At 58.0% G+C, this 24,590-nt stretch overlaps 1 protein-coding gene and 1 long non-coding RNA gene across 7 annotated transcripts in view; both read right to left on the bottom strand.

The window, feature by feature from the left end:
• Positions 1 to 1,066: 1,066 nt before the first annotated feature.
• Positions 1,067 to 5,848, bottom strand: LOC142466142 (uncharacterized). Its single transcript, XR_012788066.1, has 2 exons — positions 5,777 to 5,848; positions 1,067 to 5,737 (listed from the first exon to the last, which is right to left on the bottom strand). It is a non-coding gene; the product is annotated as an uncharacterized LOC142466142 (long non-coding RNA).
• An 806-nt stretch (positions 5,849 to 6,654) lies between these two features.
• The window catches only part of ARMC9 (armadillo repeat containing 9), an 88,370-nt gene continuing 70,434 nt past the window's right edge, over positions 6,655 to 24,590 (bottom strand). For 4 of the 6 annotated variants that reach the window (XM_075570952.1, XM_075570951.1, XM_075570955.1 and 1 more), the window contains 3 exons: positions 24,150 to 24,286; positions 17,977 to 18,148; positions 6,655 to 8,999 (listed from right to left, as the gene is read on the bottom strand). In XM_075570952.1, the coding sequence (XP_075427067.1) occupies positions 8,816 to 8,999; positions 17,977 to 18,148; positions 24,150 to 24,286 (493 nt within the window). In that variant the 3' untranslated portion in view covers positions 6,655 to 8,815. The remainder of the gene's footprint in view (positions 9,000 to 17,976; positions 18,149 to 24,149; positions 24,287 to 24,590) is intronic. The other 2 variants (XM_075570954.1, XM_075570953.1) reach the window with 2 other exon arrangements.

Genomic DNA, 24,590 nt, shown 5'->3' with positions numbered 1-24,590 from the left:
CGCCGAGTGCCCTGTGCCAAGCATCTCTCTGCACCCTGCCCGCTCTCTACTGCTACTCAGGAAGGCGCTGAGTGCCCTGTACCAAGCATCTCTGCATATTCTCTTAGCAATGCCCTTTCTATACTGCTCGTCAGCTCCCTATCCCCCTGCACGTGCCATGCACTGCCTATGTGCATTCTATATACAGTATTTCCCATACCTTCTAACCGTGTATATAATCTCCCAGTAAGGTCCCTGAAAATTCACTTTTCACTCTACTTGCTTACACGTAAGTATCTTCACTGGTATATACCAGTTTAACTGGAATAAGTAACATAAGCTTATGCTTAGTTTATTATCCCCTTCAGGGTATATTTCACAGAACATTTGTATGCATTTAGCATAGGGGCCTGCTACTGAGACTTACCTTGACGTTGGTTAGCAGGCTCGTCTTTATTTGATCAAAGGATGTAACAGTCTCCTTTGTCTTACAGACTTAGGTTTCACTATGTATATTTATTTCCCCATTTATTGTTATCCCAATGGGAGAAGCACAGGGATTCACTGTCAGGGGAACAGCACAGCATAACAGCACAGGCATAACAGCACAGGCATAAGAACAGAAACAGGAGTTCTGTTCTGGCTGCAGGGGGCTTAATGACACCTCCTTACTCGTGATATTTTCTAGGTGTATTACAGCAGGGGAGCGCAATCTTTTTTCCCTGCGCCCCCGCCGGCTGTTCACCTCTCCGCCCCTCCCCCCCCCTTTCTTACCTCAGCTCCGGCGTCATGACGGCACGTTGCAATGGCAACGTGACATCATATGACCTCGTGGCGACATTTGACGCAGCGTTGCTATGGTGACGCATCTCCGGAAGCCGCGGCAGCCAAGGTAAGTGCTGCTTACAGAGGCCTTCGCCGCTTCCCCGGCACTTAATTTAAGTGCCTTGGGAAGTGCGTGGGACCTCTGTAACCCCGCGCCCCCCCGCAGACAATCCCCCAGTTTCCGTACCGCTGTATTTCAGTACGCGCTTTCCCCTGGGTTTCTTTTATACCTCGCCTTTTATAAAGCACCAGACAGGTCAGGTGAAAAGCGTGAACACAAATTTATTAAATATATCAATATGTTGTTTAAGTTACAATATAAAAGCAAACAGAATTATTTACACTCGGAGACAGTCAGTTCTTGTTACATTCTCACAGCAGCACTTCTAATAAACGGCAAATACAAAACAGACAGTTCCCGTTTCTGGGCTCAATATCCCACCAGCTTCCTGACAGCCCACGGGCGCGTCAGGTGGGAATTCCGAATGAAAGCGGACGCACTCCTACAGCGCGGTGTGTGGGCTGAAAATATGTCCCCATTTAACAATCCTGGAGCAAGAGAAAGTGTCAGATGACATCGAAGCAGGCTCCCACTCAAGCTCGCGCGCGAAGCAGGCCCCCACTCAAGCTCGCGCGCGAAGCAGGCCCCCACTCAAGCTCGCGCGCGAAGCAGGCCCCCACTCAAGCTCGCGCGCGAAGCAGGCCCCCACTCAAGCTCGCGCGCGAAGCAGGCTCCCACTCAAGCTCGCGCGCGAAGCAGGCCCCCACTCAAGCTCGCGCGTGAAGCAGGCCCCCACTCAAGCTCGCGCGCGAAGCAGGCCCCCACTCAAGCTCGCGCGCGAAGCAGGCCCCCACTCAAGCTCGCGCGCGAAGCAGGCCCCCACTCAAGCATGCCGCGAGACACACAACTACCCCCCCGTGCGCGGTGCAGACCCCCACTCAAGCTCGCCTCGAGCGCTGCCCTTGGACATTATTTATGCAACGCTGATTAAAGCAGCAATCCTACTTTCCTCCTCTCTCTATGTAACGCATGTGGCAATGTATAACTCTGCATTCTCACCTAAGTGGCAAGCGTTTGGTGCTCCTGTTATAAATCTGTAAACATCCTGATTGTGTGACTAACATAATGGCCGCCTTCTGACTGTGCTTCCAGTCTGTGACATGCTGCAGCTGATATGTAACCATTATATTAGACCAGAGATGAACAGAACCCCTATAGGGCACTCTATCACTAAGTGAAATGATGATAGTGTTAAAACATGATTTATTGAGAATTCGTTAAAAACAATGGGGTTTAAAACAAGAATTAAATAGATTTCAAGCGCTTTAATGAGTCTAGGGGTAGAGTGTACCCCAGAGAGATGGTAATCTGTGTTAATGCCCAGTGTTATGTGGATTCACTGGCCCCAGTGTTACTTATATAAAGTCATCACCTATGGAATGGTATTGGTGAGGGAATAATAGTGATAGCCTTAGATGTAGTGCCACAGTATACTAAGTACTGGTAGGTGCACCAAAACCAGAAAACCTTACACAAGGCTGCTGTGTGACACAGCCGGGTGTCCTGGTATTGATTGTATGTAACAATCCTAGTAGGTTGTGCACCAGTCCTAACCACGGACGTGGTAATAAATGATTGTACGTGAGTGTATCTAACACAAATATTGTCGTGTGAGCCAGAGATCTGAAGTATGCAGATCTATGGTCATCACTAGTACTTAAAGGGTTAATATACTGATGAGAAATGAGGCACTGCTGAGACTCCTGTATGGTCAGAGGAGATATCAGCGAGGTAGTACACTATGTAGGATCAATGTACAATGGTGAAACCTTAACCTAATCAGTGTTTTACCTCCATGTAAGGTAGTGTGCTGGCACTTCAGAATCTATAACGTGTTGTGATAGTGTCCGAGTAGGACACCTTGCTGCTACCAGAGTGTTTAATTATCCCTAGAAATACTTTAATACTGGGATAGTAGGTAAGTAGCTGGGGTATGTAGTCCCTGGTAGTGTGATAGTACATTGCCAGTTGATTCAAATAAACTCCCTCTGAGTGAGCTCCCCAGGCCGTCAGGTCTGTCTGCAGCATGTTACTGGGCAGCAGCTGAGCCACGCTGTCTTTCCCTGTTGGAATTGAGATCAGCGTCTGTGAGCAGGGGGCTCTGCGCGTGCACGTGACAGCGAGGCTCTGCGCGTGCACGTGACAGCGGGGCTCTGCGCGTGCACGTGACAGCGGGGCTCTGCGCGTGCACGTGACAGCGAGGTTCTGCGCGTGCACGTGACAGCGTGGCTCTGCGCGTGCACGTGACAGCGTGGCTCTGCGCGTGCACGTGACAGCGTGGCTCTGCGCGTGCACGTGACAGCGTGGCTCTGCGCGTGCACGTGACAGCGTGGCTCTGCGCGTGCACGTGACAGCGTGGCTCTGCGCGTGCACGTGACAGCGTGGCTCTGCGCGTGCACGTGACAGCGTGGCTCTGCGCGTGCACGTGACAGCGTGGCTCAGCTGCAGCACAGTAATATGCTCCAGACAGACCTGACGGTCTGGGGATCAGCTCTCTAAGAGGGAGTTTATTTGATTTGATGTTTTAACACTATCATCATCTCACTTAGTGATAGAGTGCTATACTGTATAGGGGTTCTGTTCATCTCTGGTCTTATATCACTTTAGCCCCTCTAAGCACCATCACTTATTCAACTTTGGCTGTAGCGGGGGTATCTGTATAGTGTGTATAACCATTATATTACGAAGTGTAACACATTATTGTAACAGCTGTGTCAGTAATAGACAGACTGCTGCTTGGCACACAGCAACAGATCTGTTTGTGATACTTTATTGCCAAAGGGCAGAGCTCAAAAGGGTGTGTGTCGCAGCATGTTACAAAAAAGGAAGTGGATAGGACTTTCTAAATTGTCGCAGTACCAACCACAGAATGATCAGAACATTAAAAAATCATTAAAAATGTCATTAGGAGTTTAAAAAAAATGCAGACAGTATTATCTAATATTACTTAAATTATTATTTTTTTTTTTTAAATAGGATTTTCCCCGTTTTGCTGATTTAAAGCCCGTCACTGCCGGGTGTATCTGTGTGCTGTGAGGAGGGCACTGCCGTGTGTATCCGTGTGCTGTGAGGTCACTGCCGGGTGTATCTATGTGCTGTGAGGTCACTGACGGGTGTATCTGTGTGCTGTGAGGAGGGCACTGCCGGGTGTATCTGTGTGCTGTGAGGAGGGCACTGCCGGGTGTATCTGTGTTCTGTGAGGTCACTGCCGTGTGTATCTGTGTGCTGTGAGGAGGGCACTGCCGGGTGTATCCATGTGCTGTGAGGAGGGTACTGCCGGGTGTATCTGTATGCTGTGAGGAGGGTACTGCCGGGTGTATCTGTATGCTGTGAGGAGGTCACTGCCGTGTGTATCTGTGTGCTGTGAGGTCACTGCCGGGTGTATCTGTATGCTGTGAGGTCACTGCCGGGTGTATCTGTATGCTGTGAGGTCACTGCCGGGTGTATCTGTGTGCTGTGAGGAGGGCACTGCCGGGTGTATCTGTGTGCTGTGAGGAGGGCACTGCCGGGTGTATCTGTGTGCTGTGAGGTCACTGCCGGGTGTATCTGTATGCTGTGAGGTCACTGCCGGGTGTATCTGTATGCTGTGAGGTCACTGCCGGGTGTATCTGTGTGCTGTGAGGAGGGCACTGCCGGGTGTATCTGTGTGCTGTGAGGAGGGCACTGCCGGGTGTATCTGTGTGCTGTGAGGAGGGCACTGCCGGGTGTATCTGTGTGCTGTGAGGAGGGCACTGCCGGGTGTATCTGTATGCTGTGAGGTCACTACCGTGTGTATCTGTGTGCTGTGAGGAGGGCACTGCCGTGTGTATCTGTGTGCTGTGAGGAGGGCACTGCCGGGTGTATCTGTGTGCTGTGAGGAGGTCACTGCCGGGTGTATCTGTGTGCTGTGAGGAGGTCACTGCCGGGTGTATCTGTGTGCTGTGAGGTCACTGCCGTGTGTATCTGTGTGCTGTGAGGAGGTCACTGCCGGGTGTATCTGTGTGCTGTGATGTCACTGCCGGGTGTATCTGTGTGCTGTGATGTCACTGCCGGGTGTATCTGTATGCTGTGAGGTCACTGCCGGGTGTATCTGTATGCTGTGAGGTCACTGCCGGGTGTATCTGTGTGCTGTGAGGAGGGCACTGCCGGGTGTATCTGTGTGCTGTGAGGAGGGCACTGCCGGGTGTATCTGTGTGCTGTGAGGTCACTGCCGGGTGTATCTGTATGCTGTGAGGTCACTGCCGGGTGTATCTGTGTGCTGTGAGGTCACTGCCGGGTGTATCTGTGTGCTGTGAGGAGGGCACTGCCGGGTGTATCTGTGTGCTGTGAGGAGGGCACTGCCGTGTGTATCTGTGTGCTGTGAGGAGGGCACTGCCGGGTGTATCTGTGTGCTGTGAGGAGGTCACTGCCGGGTGTATCTGTGTGCTGTGAGGAGGTCACTGCCGGGTGTATCTGTGTGCTGTGATGTCACTGCCGGGTGTATCTGTGTGCTGTGATGTCACTGCCGGGTGTATCTGTGTGCTGTGAGGAGGTCACTGCCGGGTGTATCTGTGTGCTGTGATGTCACTGCCGGGTGTATCGGTGTGCTGTGATGTCACTGCCGGGTGTATCGGTGTGCTGTGAGGAATCAGGCACACGGCACACAGCACACAGATACAGCCGCTGGAAGAGACACGGACAGGACAGCTTGTGAGTGTGGGGAACAGGAGAAGGTTTATGCGAGGGTAGATATTGATATTTAACCCTTTTAGTGCTCGAGAATATGCAACACACTGCAAAGTGAAACAGCCACCTGTATACCTTTAACCTGTATACACCTGTATACCTGTATACACCTGTATACCTGTATACACCTGTAACCTGTATAACCTGTATAACCTGTATACCTGTAACCTGTATAACCTGTATACCTGTAACCTGTATACCTGTAACCTGTAACCAGGAACTAGTGTCAGACCCCAAATATTCCATTAGTAAATGTCTTACACATAGTTCAGATCATCGTACACAGGACCCCCGCTCCCCCGCGCTGCACCCACAGTACCCCCGCGCTCCCCCCACAGGACTCCCGCTCCCCCGCGCTCCCCCCACAGGACCCCCGCTCCCCCGTGCTGCACCCACAGGACCCCCGCTCCCCCGTGCTGCACCCACAGGACCCCCGCTCCCCCGTACTGCACCCACTGGACCCCCGCTCCCCCGTGCTGCACCCACAGTACCCCCGCTCCCCCGTGCTGCACCCACAGGACCCCCGCTCCCCCGTGCTGCACCCACAGGACCCCCGCTCCCCCGCGCTGCACCCACAGGACCCCCGCTCCCCCGCGCTGCACCCACAGGACCCCCGCTCCCCCGTGCTGCACCCACAGGACCCCCGCTCCCCCGTGCTGCACCCACAGGACCCCCGCTCCCCCATGCTGCACCCACAGGACCCCCGCTCCCCCGTGCTGCACCCACAGGACCCCCGTACTGCACCCACAGGACCCCCTCTCCCCCGTGCTGCACCCACAGGACCCCCGCTCCCCCGTGCTACACCCACAGGACCCCCGCTCCCCCGTGCTGCACCCACAGGAACCCCGCTCCCCCGTGCTGCACCCACAGGACCCCCGCTCCCCCGTGCTGCACCCACAGGACCCCCGCTCCCCCGTGCTGCACCCACAGGACCCCCGCTCCCCCGTGCTGCACCCACAGGACCCCTGCTCCCCCGTCCTGCAACCCCGCTCCCCCGTGCTGCACCCACAGGACCCCCGCTCCCCGCACTGCACCCACAGGACCCCCGCTCCCCCGTGCTGCACCCACAGGACCCCCGCTCCCCCGTGCTGCACCCACAGGACCCCCGCTCCCCCGTGCTGCACCCACAGGACCCCCGCTCCCCCGTGCTGCACCCACAGGACCCCGATGCCTGCCTGTGATGACAGAGGTGTCGGACAGGGACGGGGGAGGCGGGGGACCGTGTGTAGCGTCTGTGCTCACAGCCCACACAGGTGTAACCAGACACACAGACAGTTGAGGGGTGGGGGGTGTAGCGGAGGGCGCTCTCGGCCCTGCTGACCGGTGTCCGGAGATGCTGCCACCCGGTCTCGGCCCGCCGGCAGTTACCAAGGGAAGGATTAGGTCCTCACTTTCTGTACGACTGACCGCCTGCAGGAGGGGGGGGAAGGACACAGATACTTCATGTTAACAATAAACCCGGGCTTGTGGTTCAGGTGCTGACCTTTGTAGTGGGAAACATCTCCGAGCGGCTTTGGGAAAGTCCCTTCAGGTGTCCGGGAAGAAATAGCTGCACCAGAAACCTTCATGCACTGAAACCATTGAGCTGATGTTATTTCATCCGACGCCATAAGGAACGGCGAGGTTTGAACCTCCCTACGGAATCATCGCGGGGTTGAAACGACCGCCTGACATCGTATGAAACAATGTAACGGGCATGTTCCTGGGTAACATTAAAGCAGCAAATCTGTGTGGCCGGTCTATCTTTTGTTTAAATACCTGACCGGCCAGTGTCGCTCTGCCGGCCAATACAAAGTCACAATGTCATCGGCAGACGTCACAACTTTGTACTGGCGATAACACTGCAACTGCGCACACAAACAAACGTTAAATATCTCCGGTCGCTGGATGTCGGGAAACCGCAGGTCAGCGGAGGCAATAATAAAACCAAATAAATGGGGGGGGGGGGGGGGATTGCTGCTTTAAGTATTTCCCTAACCCTTTCACTGCCAAGGGGGTTCCCACAGCGCATTAGCAGAGGAAGGGGTAATGTGTGATGCGGATTTGTGCGTGACACTTTGGGGGCAGAGTACCTGTGGGAATCGGTTTATAGTTCATTCCCTTTGTTCCTCGCGCGTTTCCCCGCAGTTTGACGACTTGTCATCGCGCTGTACGAAGCACAAAACTGGGAGTGAAACCTGCAAACTCCCCCAAATCCCAGGAAACCGTCTGAACTGCAGCACGTTCTGCGCTTTCCCGAGCCCGGCGATCGCAGCAAAGATCTGCCCCGAGAGGCTCCAGGACGCCGAGCGACCCGCTTACAGTAACACAGACGTGTGTGTTAGATTCATGACTGGCCTAAACAAAGGCTTGCGAATTGTGCCACGACAATAATTGCTACCTGCGTGCGCACCATTTATATGGATAAATCATTGTTTCAAACCCATTTTCTGACAGAAAGGCTTGTAACACATGGCGCTGCCGCGGGGCCGGGACCTGCCACACGGGCAAGACCGGGACCAAGCTGTTTCGCGGGACATTACCATGCCGCAGGGCTTATTAATATTGTTATACAATGTGCAGATAGCTGCTTGTTAAACACAATGTGTGGAGGAGTGTATTGGTGACAGGAGTGTAACTGTGAGGCCTTACACTAAACACTAGTGACGCAGTCAGCCCAATGTCAGCAGGCGCACTCGCTGTGTCACCGCTTCCCACCCCACCCCCTCGGAGACCTGGACCCAACACTCCCTTTCATTTTCGCTGTGCCAAGGAGCACAGAGAGACAGGAAGCACATGGCTCAGGCTGATGACCTCGCTGTACAGGGAGCACATGGCTCAGGCTGATGACCTCGCTGTACAGGAAGCACATGGCCAAACCCACGTCACAGGTAAACAGGGAGAGAAACCCCACAGCGATGATCTCAGCCTGATACGCTGATTATTAACCAATCCGTGCCAGAGAGGACTGGAAATCTTTCTCTGAGGTATAAAGCGGCAGAAAAAGCAAAGGCCATTTCTCAACCATCTCACTGGGGACAAGGGTTTTAAAAGTAACAGGGGGTCTCACAGAGTTCTTCACTCTGACCCCTGGCTCAGGTTCAGGTGGTAATCTGCTCGAAAGTGCCGCTGGTGGCAGACTGAGAGGCCAATTGGTTCTTATGTGCCACCAGATTCCACGTTTCTGTGGTGATACGGGAAATTAAAATGTCAGCCTGCAGTGTCCCTAATAGATGGACATTGCTGTGGAAGCTCCTTGGTATCTGGTCACACGACCTCCCTACCCGCTCTGTTCTTACTCTGTCTACTCCGGCTGGAGGAGCCGGCAGAGCTCGGGCGGCTGGTTTGCTGTGGACCAGACTGGGAGAACTGGGGTGCGATGGTGGGGGTCTTCGCCTTGCGGGGGCTCACGCTCTGTGGGTCGGGGCTGCGGGGGAGCCAGGGTTTGCTGCTAGAAAGGACAGAGAGAGAGAGATGGGTGTTAGCACTGGAGGCTGTGGAGGCCGGGTGTGAGCTCACTTCTCACACTTGCAGCCTCCGGATTCACCGACTCGTTCATAAGTTACACAAACGTTTTCTTACACTCCCAGCTTTACGGACAATAACAAATGCTGCCACCTGCCACCTCTACTTTGGTGCAGTGTGATGTTGTGTGGCGCTGTGCAGCGCTGTGTGATGTTGCGTGGCGCTGTGCAGCGCAGTGTGATGTTGCGTGGCGCTGTGCAGCGCAGTGTGATGTTGCGTGGCGCTGTGCAGCGCAGTGTGATGTTGCGTGGCGCTGTGCAGCGCAGTGTGATGTTGCGTGGCTCTGTGCAGCGCAGTGTGATGTTGCGTGGCTCTGTGCAGCGCAGTGTGATGTTGCGTGGCGCTGTGCAGCGCAGTGTGATGTTGCGTGGCGCTGTGCAGCGCAGTGTGATGTTGCGTGGCGCTGTGCAGCGCAGTGTGATGTTGCGTGGCGCTGTGCAGCGCAGTGTGATGTTGCGTGGCGCTGTGCAGCGCAGTGTGATGTTGCGTGGCGCTGTGCAGCGCAGTGTGATGTTGCGTGGCGCTGTGCAGCGCAGTGTGATGTTGCGTGGCGCTGTGCAGCGCAGTGTGATGTTGCGTGGCGCTGTGCAGCGCAGTGTGATGTTGCGTGGCGCTGTGCAGCGCAGTGTGATGTTGCGTGGCGCTGTGCAGCGCAGTGTGATGTTGCGTGGCGCTGTGCAGCGCAGTGTGATGTTGCGTGGCGCTGTGCAGCGCAGTGTGATGTTGCGTGGCGCTGTGCAGCGCAGTGTGATGTTGCGTGGCGCTGTGCAGCGCAGTGTGATGTTGCGTGGCGCTGTGCAGCGCAGTGTGATGTTGCGTGGCGCTGTGCAGCGCAGTGTGATGTTGCGTGGCACTATGCAGCGCAGTGTGATGTTGCGTGGCGCTGTGCAGCGCAGTGTGATGTTGCGTGGCTCTGTGCAGCGCAGTGTGATGTTGCGTGGCTCTGTGCAGCGCAGTGTGATGTTGCGTGGCGCTGTGCAGCGCAGTGTGATGTTGCGTGGCGCTGTGCAGCGCAGTGTGATGTTGCGTGGCGCTGTGCAGCGCAGTGTGATGTTGCGTGGCGCTGTGCAGCGCAGTGTGATGTTGCGTGGCGCTGTGCAGCGCAGTGTGATGTTGCGTGGCGCTGTGCAGCGCAGTGTGATGTTGCGTGGCGCTGTGCAGCGCAGTGTGATGTTGCGTGGCGCTGTGCAGCGCAGTGTGATGTTGCGTGGCGCTGTGCAGCGCAGTGTGATGTTGCGTGGCGCTGTGCAGCGCAGTGTGATGTTGCGTGGCGCTGTGCAGCGCAGTGTGATGTTGCGTGGCGCTGTGCAGCGCAGTGTGATGTTGCGTGGCGCTGTGCAGCGCAGTGTGATGTTGCGTGGCGCTGTGCAGCGCAGTGTGATGTTGCGTGGCGCTGTGCAGCGCAGTGTGATGTTGCGTGGCGCTGTGCAGCGCAGTGTGATGTTGCGTGGCTCTGTGCAGCGCAGTGTGATGTTGCGTGGCGCTGTGCAGCGCAGTGTGATGTTGCGTGGCGCTGTGCAGCGCTGTGTGATGTTGCGTGGCGCTGTGCAGCGCAGTGTGATGTTGCGTGGCGCTGTGCAGCGCAGTGTGATGTTGCGTGGCGCTGTGCAGCGCAGTGTGATGTTGCGTGGCGCTGTGCAGCGCAGTGTGATGTTGCGTGGCGCTGTGCAGCGCAGTGTGATGTTGCGTGGCGCTGTGCAGCGCAGTGTGATGTTGCGTGGCGCTGTGCAGCGCAGTGTGATGTTGCGTGGCGCTGTGCAGCGCTGTGTGATGTTGCGTGGCGCTGTGCAGCGCAGTGTGATGTTGCGTGGCGCTGTGCAGCGCAGTGTGATGTTGCGTGGCGCTGTGCAGCGCAGTGTGATGTTGCGTGGCGCTGTGCAGCGCAGTGTGATGTTGCGTGGCGCTGTGCAGCGCAGTGTGATGTTGCGTGGCGCTGTGCAGCGCAGTGTGATGTTGCGTGGCGCTGTGCAGCGCAGTGTGATGTTGCGTGGCGCTGTGCAGCGCAGTGTGATGTTGCGTGGCGCTGTGCAGCGCAGTGTGATGTTGCGTGGCGCTGTGCAGCGCAGTGTGATGTTGCGTGGCGCTGTGCAGCGCAGTGTGATGTTGCGTGGCGCTGTGCAGCGCAGTGTGATGTTGCGTGGCGCTGTGCAGCGCAGTGTGATGTTGCGTGGCGCTGTGCAGCGCAGTGTGATGTTGCGTGGCGCTGTGCAGCGCAGTGTGATGTTGCGTGGCGCTGTGCAGCGCAGTGTGATGTTGCGTGGCGCTGTGCAGCGCAGTGTGATGTTGCGTGGCGCTGTGCAGCGCAGTGTGATGTTGCGTGGCGCTGTGCAGCGCAGTGTGATGTTGCGTGGCGCTGTGCAGCGCAGTGTGATGTTGCGTGGCGCTGTGCAGCGCAGTGTGATGTTGCGTGGCGCTGTGCAGCGCAGTGTGATGTTGCGTGGCGCTGTGCAGCGCAGTGTGATGTTGCGTGGCGCTGTGCAGCGCAGTGTGATGTTGCGTGGCGCTGTGCAGCGCAGTGTGATGTTGCGTGGCGCTGTGCAGCGCAGTGTGATGTTGCGTGGCGCTGTGCAGCGCAGTGTGATGTTGCGTGGCGCTGTGCAGCGCAGTGTGATGTTGCGTGGCGCTGTGCAGCGCAGTGTGATGTTGCGTGGCGCTGTGCAGCGCAGTGTGATGTTGCGTGGCGCTGTGCAGCGCAGTGTGATGTTGCGTGGCGCTGTGCAGCGCAGTGTGATGTTGCGTGGCGCTGTGCAGCGCAGTGTGATGTTGCGTGGCGCTGTGCAGCGCAGTGTGATGTTGCGTGGCGCTGTGCAGCGCAGTGTGATGTTGCGTGGCGCTGTGCAGCGCAGTGTGATGTTGCGTGGCGCTGTGCAGCGCAGTGTGATGTTGCGTGGCGCTGTGCAGCGCAGTGTGATGTTGCGTGGCGCTGTGCAGCGCAGTGTGATGTTGCGTGGCGCTGTGCAGCGCAGTGTGATGTTGCGTGGCGCTGTGCAGCGCAGTGTGATGTTGCGTGGCGCTGTGCAGCGCAGTGTGATGTTGCGTGGCGCTGTGCAGCGCAGTGTGATGTTGCGTGGCGCTGTGCAGCGCAGTGTGATGTTGCGTGGCGCTGTGCAGCGCAGTGTGATGTTGCGTGGCGCTGTGCAGCGCAGTGTGATGTTGCGTGGCGCTGTGCAGCGCAGTGTGATGTTGCGTGGCGCTGTGCAGCGCAGTGTGATGTTGCGTGGCGCTGTGCAGCGCAGTGTGATGTTGCGTGGCGCTGTGCAGCGCAGTGTGATGTTGCGTGGCGCTGTGCAGCGCAGTGTGATGTTGCGTGGCGCTGTGCAGCGCAGTGTGATGTTGCGTGGCGCTGTGCAGCGCAGTGTGATGTTGCGTGGCGCTGTGCAGCGCAGTGTGATGTTGCGTGGCGCTGTGCAGCGCAGTGTGATGTTGCGTGGCGCTGTGCAGCGCAGTGTGATGTTGCGTGGCGCTGTGCAGCGCAGTGTGATGTTGCGTGGCGCTGTGCAGCGCAGTGTGATGTTGCGTGGCGCTGTGCAGCGCAGTGTGATGTTGCGTGGCGCTGTGCAGCGCAGTGTGATGTTGCGTGGCGCTGTGCAGCGCAGTGTGATGTTGCGTGGCGCTGTGCAGCGCAGTGTGATGTTGCGTGGCGCTGTGCAGCGCAGTGTGATGTTGCGTGGCGCTGTGCAGCGCAGTGTGATGTTGCGTGGCGCTGTGCAGCGCAGTGTGATGTTGCGTGGCGCTGTGCAGCGCAGTGTGATGTTGCGTGGCGCTGTGCAGCGCAGTGTGATGTTGCGTGGCGCTGTGCAGCGCAGTGTGATGTTGCGTGGCGCTGTGCAGCGCAGTGTGATGTTGCGTGGCGCTGTGCAGCGCAGTGTGATGTTGCGTGGCGCTGTGCAGCGCAGTGTGATGTTGCGTGGCGCTGTGCAGCGCAGTGTGATGTTGCGTGGCGCTGTGCAGCGCAGTGTGATGTTGCGTGGCGCTGTGCAGCGCAGTGTGATGTTGCGTGGCGCTGTGCAGCGCAGTGTGATGTTGCGTGGCGCTGTGCAGCGCAGTGTGATGTTGCGTGGCGCTGTGCAGCGCAGTGTGATGTTGCGTGGCGCTGTGCAGCGCAGTGTGATGTTGCGTGGCGCTGTGCAGCGCAGTGTGATGTTGCGTGGCGCTGTGCAGCGCAGTGTGATGTTGCGTGGCGCTGTGCAGCGCAGTGTGATGTTGCGTGGCGCTGTGCAGCGCAGTGTGATGTTGCGTGGCGCTGTGCAGCGCAGTGTGATGTTGCGTGGCGCTGTGCAGCGCAGTGTGATGTTGCGTGGCGCTGTGCAGCGCAGTGTGATGTTGCGTGGCGCTGTGCAGCGCAGTGTGATGTTGCGTGGCGCTGTGCAGCGCAGTGTGATGTTGCGTGGCGCTGTGCAGCGCAGTGTGATGTTGCGTGGCGCTGTGCAGCGCAGTGTGATGTTGCGTGGCGCTGTGCAGCGCAGTGTGATGTTGCGTGGCGCTGTGCAGCGCAGTGTGATGTTGCGTGGCGCTGTGCAGCGCAGTGTGATGTTGCGTGGCGCTGTGCAGCGCAGTGTGATGTTGCGTGGCGCTGTGCAGCGCAGTGTGATGTTGCGTGGCGCTGTGCAGCGCAGTGTGATGTTGCGTGGCGCTGTGCAGCGCAGTGTGATGTTGCGTGGCGCTGTGCAGCGCAGTGTGATGTTGCGTGGCGCTGTGCAGCGCAGTGTGATGTTGCGTGGCGCTGTGCAGCGCAGTGTGATGTTGCGTGGCGCTGTGCAGCGCAGTGTGATGTTGCGTGGCGCTGTGCAGCGCAGTGTGATGTTGCGTGGCGCTGTGCAGCGCAGTGTGATGTTGCGTGGCGCTGTGCAGCGCAGTGTGATGTTGCGTGGCGCTGTGCAGCGCAGTGTGATGTTGCGTGGCGCTGTGCAGCGCAGTGTGATGTTGCGTGGCGCTGTGCAGCGCAGTGTGATGTTGCGTGGCGCTGTGCAGCGCAGTGTGATGTTGCGTGGCGCTGTGCAGCGCAGTGTGATGTTGCGTGGCGCTGTGCAGCGCAGTGTGATGTTGCGTGGCGCTGTGCAGCGCAGTGTGATGTTGCGTGGCGCTGTGCAGCGCAGTGTGATGTTGCGTGGCGCTGTGCAGCGCAGTGTGATGTTGCGTGGCGCTGTGCAGCGCAGTGTGATGTTGCGTGGCGCTGTGCAGCGCAGTGTGATGTTGCGTGGCGCTGTGCAGCGCAGTGTGATGTTGCGTGGCGCTGTGCAGCGCAGTGTGATGTTGCGTGGCGCTGTGCAGCGCAGTGTGATGTTGCGTGGCGCTGTGCAGCGCAGTGTGATGTTGCGTGGCGCTGTGCAGCGCAGTGTGATGTTGCGTGGCGCTGTGCAGCGCAGTGTGATGTTGCGTGGCGCTGTGCAGCGCAGTGTGATGTTGCGTGGCGCTGTGCAGCGCAGTGTGATGTTGCGTGGCGCTGTGCAGCGCAGTGTGATGTTGCGTGGCGCTGTGCAGCGCAGTGTGATGTTGCGTGGCGCTGTGCAGCGCAGTGTGATGTTGCGTGGCGCTGTGCAGCGCAGTGTGATGTTGCGTGGCGCTGTGCAGCGCAGTGTGATGTTGCGTGGCGCTGTGCAGCGCAGTGTGATGTTGCGTGGCGCTGTGCAGCGCAGTGTGATGTTGCGTGGCGCTGTGCAGCGCAGTGTGATGTTGCGTGGCGCTGTGCAGCGCAGTGTGATGTTGCGTGGCGCTGTGCAGCGCAGTGTGATGTTGCGTGGCGCTGTGCAGCGCAGTGTGATGTTGCGTGGCGCTGTGCAGCGCAGTGTGATGTTGCGTGGCGCTGTGCAGCGCAGTGTGATGTTGCGTGGCGCTGTGCAGCGCAGTGTGATGTTGCGTGGCGCTGTGCAGCGCAGTGTGATGTTGCGTGGCGCTGTGCAGCGCAGTGTGATGTTGCGTGGCGCTGTGCAGCGCAGTGTGATGTTGCGTGGCGCTGTGCAGCGCAGTGTGATGTTGCGTGGCGCTGTGCAGCGCAGTGTGATGTTGCGTGGCGCTGTGCAGCGCAGTGTGATGTTGCGTGGCGCTGTGCAGCGCAGTGTGATGTTGCGTGGCGCTGTGCAGCGCAGTGTGATGTTGCGTGGCGCTGTGCAGCGCAGTGTGATGTTGCGTGGCGCTGTGCAGCGCAGTGTGATGTTGCGTGGCGCTGTGCAGCGCAGTGTGATGTTGCGTGGCGCTGTGCAGCGCAGTGTGATGTTGCGTGGCGCTGTGCAGCGCAGTGTGATGTTGCGTGGCGCTGTGCAGCGCAGTGTGATGTTGCGTGGCGCTGTGCAGCGCAGTGTGATGTTGCGTGGCGCTGTGCAGCGCAGTGTGATGTTGCGTGGCGCTGTGCAGCGCAGTGTGATGTTGCGTGGCGCTGTGCAGCGCAGTGTGATGTTGCGTGGCGCTGTGCAGCGCAGTGTGATGTTGCGTGGCGCTGTGCAGCGCAGTGTGATGTTGCGTGGCGCTGTGCAGCGCAGTGTGATGTTGCGTGGCGCTGTGCAGCGCAGTGTGATGTTGCGTGGCGCTGTGCAGCGCAGTGTGATGTTGCGTGGCGCTGTGCAGCGCAGTGTGATGTTGCGTGGCGCTGTGCAGCGCAGTGTGATGTTGCGTGGCGCTGTGCAGCGCAGTGTGATGTTGCGTGGCGCTGTGCAGCGCAGTGTGATGTTGCGTGGCGCTGTGCAGCGCAGTGTGATGTTGCGTGGCGCTGTGCAGCGCAGTGTGATGTTGCGTGGCGCTGTGCAGCGCAGTGTGATGTTGCGTGGCGCTGTGCAGCGCAGTGTGATGTTGCGTGGCGCTGTGCAGCGCAGTGTGATGTTGCGTGGCGCTGTGCAGCGCAGTGTGATGTTGCGTGGCGCTGTGCAGCGCAGTGTGATGTTGCGTGGCGCTGTGCAGCGCAGTGTGATGTTGCGTGGCGCTGTGCAGCGCAGTGTGATGTTGCGTGGCGCTGTGCAGCGCAGTGTGATGTTGCGTGGCGCTGTGCAGCGCAGTGTGATGTTGCGTGGCGCTGTGCAGCGCAGTGTGATGTTGCGTGGCACTATGCAGCGCAGTGTGATGTTGCGTGGCGCTGTGCAGCGCAGTGTGATGTTGCGTGGCGCTGTGCAGCGCAGTGTGATGTTGCGTGGCGCTGTGCAGCGCAGTGTGATGTTGCGTGGCGCTGTGCAGCGCAGTGTGATGTTGCGTGGCGCTGTGCAGCGCAGTGTGATGTTGCGTGGCGCTGTGCAGCGCTGTGTGATGTTGCGTGGCGCTGTGCAGCGCAGTGTGATGTTGCGTGGCGCTGTGCAGCGCAGTGTGATGTTGCGTGGCGCTATGCAGCGCAGTGTGATGTTGCGTGGCACTATGCAGCGCAGTGTGATGTTGCGTGGCGCTGTGCAGCGCAGTGTGATGTTGCGTGGCTCTGTGCAGCGCAGTGTGATGTTGCGTGGCGCTGTGCAGCGCAGTGTGATGTTGCGTGGCGCTGTGCAGCGCAGTGTGATGTTGCGTGGCTCTGTGCAGCGCAGTGTGATGTTGCGTGGCGCTGTGCAGCGCAGTGTGATGTTGCGTGGCGCTGTGCAGCGCAGTGTGATGTTGCGTGGCTCTGTGCAGCGCAGTGTGATGTTGCGTGGCGCTGTGCAGCGCAGTGTGATGTTGCGTGGCACTATGCAGCGCAGTGTGATGTTGCGTGGCTCTGTGCAGCGCAGTGTGATGTTGCGTGGCGCTGTGCAGCGCAGTGTGATGTTGCGTGGCGCTGTGCAGCGCAGTGTGATGTTGCGTGGCTCTGTGCAGCGCAGTGTGATGTTGCGTGGCGCTGTGCAGCGCAGTGTGATGTTGCGTGGCGCTGTGCAGCGCAGTGTGATGTTGCGTGGCGCTGTGCAGCGCAGTGTGATGTTGCGTGGCGCTGTGCAGCGCAGTGTGATGTTGCGTGGCACTATGCAGCGCAGTGTGATGTTGCGTGGCGCTGTGCAGCGCAGTGATCGGGAGTTGCGTGGCCTGGCAGTGGATGTTGCGTGGCGCTGTGCAGCGCAGTGTGATGTTGCGTGGCGCTGTGCAGCGCAGTGTGATGTTGCGTGGCGCTGTGCAGCGCAGTGTGATGTTGCGTGGCGCTGTGCAGCGCAGTGTGATGTTGCGTGGCGCTGTGCAGCGCAGTGTGATGTTGCGTGGCGCTGTGCAGCGCAGTGTGATGTTGCGTGGCGCTGTGCAGCGCAGTGTGATGTTGCGTGGCTCTGTGCAGCGCAGTGTGATGTTGCGTGGCTCTGTGCAGCGCAGTGTGATGTTGCGTGGCTCTGTGCAGCGCAGTGTGATGTTGCGTGGCGCTGTGCAGCGCAGTGTGATGTTGCGTGGCGCTGTGCAGCGCAGTGTGATGTTGCGTGGCGCTGTGCAGCGCAGTGTGATGTTGCGTGGCGCTGTGCAGCGCAGTGTGATGTTGCGTGGCTCTGTGCAGCGCAGTGTGATGTTGCGTGGCTCTGTGCAGCGCAGTGTGATGTTGCGTGGCGCTGTGCAGCGCAGTGTGATGTTGCGTGGCGCTGTGCAGCGCAGTGTGATGTTGCGTGGCGCTGTGCAGCGCAGTGTGATGTTGCGTGGCGCTGTGCAGCGCAGTGTGATGTTGCGTGGCGCTGTGCAGCGCAGTGTGATGTTGCGTGGCGCTGTGCAGCGCAGTGTGATGTTGCGTGGCGCTGTGCAGCGCAGTGTGATGTTGCGTGGCGCTGTGCAGCGCAGTGTGATGTTGCGTGGCGCTGTGCAGCGCAGTGTGATGTTGCGTGGCGCTGTGCAGCGCAGTGTGATGTTGCGTGGCGCTGTGCAGCGCAGTGTGATGTTGCGTGGCGCTGTGCAGCGCAGTGTGATGTTGCGTGGCGCTGTGCAGCGCTGTGTGATGTTGCGTGGCGCTGTGCAGCGCAGTGTGATGTTGCATGGCGCTGTGCAGCCTTTACCAGTTTGCGTGCCCATTGTTCTTCTCCAGGTCCAGGATACGCGGTGACAGTGACGGAGGTGACGGTGACGGAGGTGACAGTGACGGAGGTGACAGTGACGTGGGGGACCCCGCCCCGCGCTGGTCTGACCAACAGACTGGCGAGAAGATCTGAGATTCCTCAGAGGCCACGGCTGAGAGAGAAGGGAGCAGGGAGATACAGGTCAGTGGTACCCTGCGCGTGGTATTAGTGGTACTGCGCACCGCAGCACTCTTATTTACAAACACTGTGGGGCGTATTCACTAAGCTACAAATGATTCATTAGTACTGCGTGCGCAGGACCAGCCCCGAGAACAGGACCTGCCCCGAGAACAGGACCTGCCCCGTCACACAGAGGTTACGCAGCTTACCTTCAGCACACCAACCCGGTATATAAGAGCCCGCAATGGGGAAAGGAATGCCTGCCCTGCAGAGCTTGCAGTCTAAAGCCCAGGCTTGTAACTGCCATAAAATCAGGCCACGTCACGGGACCGAAATCTGAGAACGGACATTATAATCCTGGGGTTCACCGGCGTCCGCACACAACCAACAATGTCTGCGCCGGGGCGCTTTCACGTGATGTCCTGTTATCTGCAAGTAATGCGGCCGTAGTCACGGCTTCGTGTTACTCCAGGTTGCACACTGATATAGGGCTTCTGCATATTGCCTTAGATCAGGGGCACTGAACTCCAGTCCTCAAGCCACCCCAACAGGTCAGGTTTTCAGGATATCCCATTTTCAGAACAGGTGGCTCAATCTAAGACTGAGCCTCCGATTGATCCACCTGTGCTGCAGCAGGGACTGAAGCTGGGATATCCTGAAAACCTGACCTGTTGGGGGGGGGGGGGAGGGGGGGGGAGGCTCGAGGACTTGAGTTGAGCACCCCTGCCTTAGATCAGTGACGGGACAGGAGTAACGCCGTATGACTTACATAACGTGACGCATTAACAGAGAACTTCGGGAGTAGGGGATTCTTATGTTAGCCGCTCATTTGCATATTATTTGCATATCTTTCCCACTAGCGCCCAGGCTTTAGATGAGAATGCTAGGCTTTTAGCGTGGTGTTAATACAAGTTATCGCGACGCTACCTTCATTAATAAATACAGAGTTACCACTAACATTGTGGGAACGGAAGTTCAGGTCCTGTTGAATGGTTTTAAGGCATTGGTAGGTAACAGGCGGCCCTTGGGGCATTCACCTGCGCCCCCCCCCCGGGACACCTGCAGCCTGCTCTCCTGCGCTAATCACGCGTTCCCAGTTTAAGAAGAACAGTACAGGATCCACCAGCGTGTTGGCATTAAGAAGCTCGCTAGGGAGGTGGAGAGAACGTCCTATCAACGGTTGCAACGTCCAATCTGCTTGTGCACCAAATATATATATACTAGCTGAGAGCCCCGGCGTTGCCCGGGATGTTTGTGGTGTGGGTGTGGCATTTGGGTGGGGAGTGGTCCACGCGGCCCATGTGCGGTGGTAGTGCTGCTGTGGCTGTACTGATGGTGATTGTATTGGTGTGCTGATTTGGGAGGGTTTGGTGCTGATGTGGGGGTGCGGATGTGGGTGTGCCGATGGGGGAGGTGCAAAGGTGACGATGTGTGGGTGCTGATGGTGTTGATGGGGGCTGGGAATGGCGGGGAGCCGAGAATGCCAGTGTGCTGGGGGGGCATGGGATACCGGTGTGCTGATGTGGTGGTGCTGGGGTGTGTGTGTGTATACATGTTTGTGTGTATACATTGTATGTGTGTGTGTGTATACATTGTATGTGTGTGTGTGTATACATGTGTGTGTGTGTATGTGTACGTGTGTGTGTATGTGTATACACGTGTGTGTGTATACACGTATGTGTGTGTATACACACGTGTGTGTGTATACACGTGTGTGTGTATGTATACACGTGTGTGTATACACGTGTGTGTGTATACACGTGTGTGTGTATACACATTTGTGTATACACGTGTATACATGTTTGTGTGTGTGTATACATGTTTGTGTGTATACATTGTATGTGTGTGTGTGTATAAGTGTGTGTGTGTGTGTGTGTACATTTGTGTGTGTGTACACATGTTTGTGTGTGTATACACATGTGTGTGTGTGTGTGTGTATACATGTGTATGTGTGTATACATGTGTGTGTGTATACATGTGTGTGTGTATACACATGTGTGTGTGTGTACACATGTGTGTGTGTACACATGTGTGTGTGTACACATGTGTGTGTGTACACATGTGTGTGTATACACATGTGTGTGTGTGTATACACATGTGTGTGTGTGTATACACATGTGTGTGTGTGTATACACATGTGTGTGTGTGTATACACATGTGTGTGTGTATACACGTGTGTGTGTGTGTATACACGTGTGTGTGTGTATACACGTGTGTGTGTGTGTGTATACATGTGTGTGTGTGTATACATGTGTGTGTATACATGTGTGTGTGTGTGTGTGTATACATTATGTGTATGTATACCTGTGTGTATACGTGTGTGAGTGTATACGTGTGTGTGTATGTGTACATGTGTGTGTGTGTGTATGTCTCCATGTGTGTGTGTGTATGTCTCCATGTGTGTGTGTGTATGTCTCCATGTGTGTGTGTACGTGTACATGTGTGTGAGTATATGTGTACATGTGTGTGTGTGTACGTGTCTACGTGTACATGTGTGTGTGTGTGTGTATGTGTACATGTGTGTGTGTGTGTGTGTGTACGTGTACATGTGTGTTTGTGTCTACGTGTGTGTGTTTGTGTATACGTGTGTGTGTGTATACGTGTGTGTGTGTATACGTGTGTGTGTGTCTACGTCTGTGTGTGTGTGTGTGTCTACTTGTGTGTGTGTGTGTGTCCCTGTGTGTGTTTGTGTCCCTGTGTGTCCTTTGGCCCGTGACTCCGCCTCAGGGAAGGGGGGGGGGTGGGGGGGGGAAGGGGAGGTGGGGGGGAGGTGGTGGGAAGGAGGGGGGGGAAGGGGAGGTGGGGGGGAGGTGGTGGGAAGGGGGGGGTGGTGGGAAGGGGGGGGTGGGGGGGAGGTGGTGGGAAGGGGGGGGGTGGGGGGGAGGTGGTGGGAAGGGGGGGGGTGGGGGGGAGGTGGTGGGAAGGGGGGGGTGGGGGGGAGGTGGTGGGAAGGGGGGGGAGGTGGTGGGGAGTTGGGAAGGGGGGTGGGGTTGGCTTTGGGGGGTGGAGGTGGTGAGGAGGTGGTGGGAGGTTGTAAGGGGGGAGTGAAGGGAAGGTGAAGGTGGGGGTGGAGGGGAGGTGAAGGGGGGGGGGTGGAGGGGAGGTGAAGGGGGGTGGAGGGGAGGTGAAGGGGGGGGGGGTGGAGGGGAGGTGAAGGGGAGGGGGTGGAGGGGAGGTGAAGGGGGGTGGAGGGGAGGTGAAGGGGGGGGTGGAGGGGAGGTGAAGGGGGGGGTGGAGGGGAGGTGAAGGGGGGGGGTGGAGGGGAGGTGAAGGGGGGGGTGGAGGGGAGGTGAAGGGGGGGGTGGAGGGGAGGTGAAGGGGGGTGGAGGGGAGGGGGTGGAGGGGAGGTGAAGGGGGGTGGAGGGGAGGTGAAGGGGGGGGTGGAGGGGAGGTGAAGGGGGGGGTGGAGGGGAGGTGAGGTGAAGGGGGGTGAGGGGAGGTGAGGTGAAGGGGGGTGAGGGGAGGTGAAGGGGGGTGAGGGGAGGTGAAGGGCGCTCCCTCACCCGTCCGGCAGCTCCCTCACCCGTCCGGCCGCTCCCTCACCCGTCCGGCCGCTCCCACGTGGTCTGAGGCGGGAGGCAGCTTGTTGTGGCCGCTCCCCCGCTGTGTCCCGGGCGCTCGCTCCCCCGCTGACTGTAGCGGCGCCAGGGGGTGGAGGGGAGGTGAAGGGGGGTGAAGGGGAGGTGAAGGCCGCTCACTCACCCGTCCGGAAGGTCCCACGTGGTCTGAGGCGGGAGGCAGCTTGTTGTGGCCGCTCCCCCGCTGTGTCCCGGGCGCTCGCTCGCTCCGCTGACTGTAGCGGCGCCGGGGGGGGGGGGGGGTGGAGGGGAGGTGATTTGAAGGGGGGTGAGGGGTGGGTGAAAGCCGCTCACTCACCCGTCCGGCAGCTCCCTCACCCGTCCGGCCGCTCCCACGTGGAACTGAGGCGGGAGGCAGCTTGTTGTGGCCGCTCCCCCGCTGTGTCCCGGGCACTCGCTGCTCCGCTGACTGTAGCGGCGCCGGTGGGGGGGGGGGGGGGGGGGGGTTGAAAGCGCGGGAGACACGGGGAGAGGAGGAGGCTGATTTCGGGGAGGAAGAGGCGGAGGCTCCGGCGGGTATGTGAGGGCCCTCTCCCCCCCCCCCCCCCGGGTTATACATGCTGCTAATGTACACACCCCCCCTACTGTGTGTGTGTGTCCCTGTGTGTGTGTGTGTGTCCGTGTGTCCGTGTGTCCCCCTGTGTGTGTGTGTGTGTCCCTGTGTGTCCTTTGGGCCGTCACTCCGCCTCAGGCCAATGAGAGGTGTGCGGGGGCGGCCCAAGGGACCAATGAGATTTCCCCTAGGGACACCGGACATCCAGCAGGCAGGCATGCATGCAGGCAGGCAGGCAAACATACAGTGCTTTCACTAATATAGTATAAGATATGTATGTGTATATATGGGCAATGTATGGCTCCTTTGATAGAGTACATCATGTACTGTTACCAGCGCCTTAGCGAGTTTAGGCACAAGTGGTATGTTAGATACAGGAGGAGAGGGGGGGGGGAAGGGCCTGTGGTCAAGTGAAGCAGATTGGTTTGAGAGTCCAGGCTACTGGCTACATGTGGTGTTTATTTCGAATTAAGCATTGCAAAGGTTTACACACTCAGGGTGTTCAGAGCACACCACGTCACCAGCACTCACTGTCACTTTGTTACACGCACGCTCTCAGATACGCTGGAGCCTAGTCTCGCACACTAGCTCCGTCTCTCCCTCGCACACTAGCTCCGTCTCTCCCTCGCACACTAGCTCCGTCTCTCCCTCGCACACTAGCTCCGTCTCTCCCTCGCACACTAGCTCCGTCTCTCCCTCGCACACTAGCTCCGTCTCTCCCTCGCTCTCGCTCTCTCTCACACACACGCACTTCACCTAACATCCACACAACCAGTTTCCTCTGAAAGACACAGGAAGGACGATTGATTTCCTGCCTGATCAGGAGCAGATTTCAGTCAGAGGAAATTTCGATGAATGTCTGCCAGAGTGCCATCTGCTCCCAGAGCAGCGTGAGGTCATGAACTGCTTCATATGGGGAGAGACATGTCACAGCACAGCATGCATCTCCCATCACACGGGGGGAGACATGTCACAGCACAGCATGCATCTCCCGTCACACGGGGAGAGACATGTCACAGCACAGCATGCATCTCCCGTCACACGGGGAGAGACACGTCACAGCACAGCATGCATCTCCCGTCACACGGGGAGAGACACGTCACCGCACAGCATGCATCTCCCGTCACACGGGGAGAGACACGTCACAGCACGCATCTCCCGTCACACGGGGAGAGACACGGCACAGCACAGCATGCATCTCCCGTCACACGGGGAGAGACACGTCACAGCACAGCATGCATCTCCCGTCACACGGGGAGAGACACGTCACAGCACAGCATGCATCTCCCGTCACACGGGGAGAGACACGTCACAGCACAGCATGCATCTCCCGTCACACGGGGAGAGACACGTCACAGCACAGCATGCATCTCCCGTCACACGGGGAGAGACACGTCACAGCACAGCATGCATCTCCCGTCACACGGGGAGAGACACGTCACAGCACAGCATGCATCTCCCGTCACACGGGGAGAGACACGTCACAGCACAGCATGCATCTCCCGTCACACGGGGAGAGACATGTCACAGCACAGCATGCATCTCCCGTCACACGGGGAGAGACACGTCACAGCACAGCATGCATCTCCCGTCACACGGGGAGAGACATGTCACAGCACAGCATGCTTCTCCAATCACATGGAGAACACATCACAGGACTTTCTGAGAGGCACTGAAATAGTGACACAGACGCCCAAACAGAAGGGACATTGAGTCTAACTCCCCCCCCTCCCCCGCAAGGTGACACAGGGACCTAAACAAAAGACTCATATTGGGCCTGTCCCCCCCTCTGCAGAGTGACCATCACATGAAGGATAACCACGGTTTGGTTATTCGCCCCCTCTCCCCCACGTGGTACTTACACGCTGAAGACACGCAGTAGTCGGAGGAGCTGGGACGGCTTCCGCTGCGGGTTGGGGGTCTCGAGCTGTGACAGGACGACATTTTGCTGACCATGAAGGAGCTTGCGGTGAGAGAAGCGGAGACATTATTCTCTGGCCTGGAAACAGAAGAGCAGAGAGACCGTCAGGAGGTGACAGGAGAGGTTGGGGAAGGAGACAAGATACTGTCAGTACTTACACTGTATACAGGGCCCAGGCATAGCATGGAGGCAGTACTTCCACTGTATACAGGGCCCAGGCACAGCATGGAGGCAGTACTTCCACTGTATACAGGGCCCAGGCATAGCATGGAGGCAGTACTTCCACTGTATACAGGGCCCAGGCATAGCATGGAGGCAGTACTTACACTGTATACAGGGCCAAGGCATAGCATGGAGGCAGTACTTACACTGTATACACGGC

This window comes from Ascaphus truei, chromosome 14, assembly GCF_040206685.1.
Source record: "Ascaphus truei isolate aAscTru1 chromosome 14, aAscTru1.hap1, whole genome shotgun sequence".
NCBI classification, from domain to species: Eukaryota; Metazoa; Chordata; class Amphibia; order Anura; family Ascaphidae; genus Ascaphus; species Ascaphus truei.
Note: the sequence above shows the minus strand (reverse complement) of the source record. Positions and strands in the feature narration are given on the sequence as shown.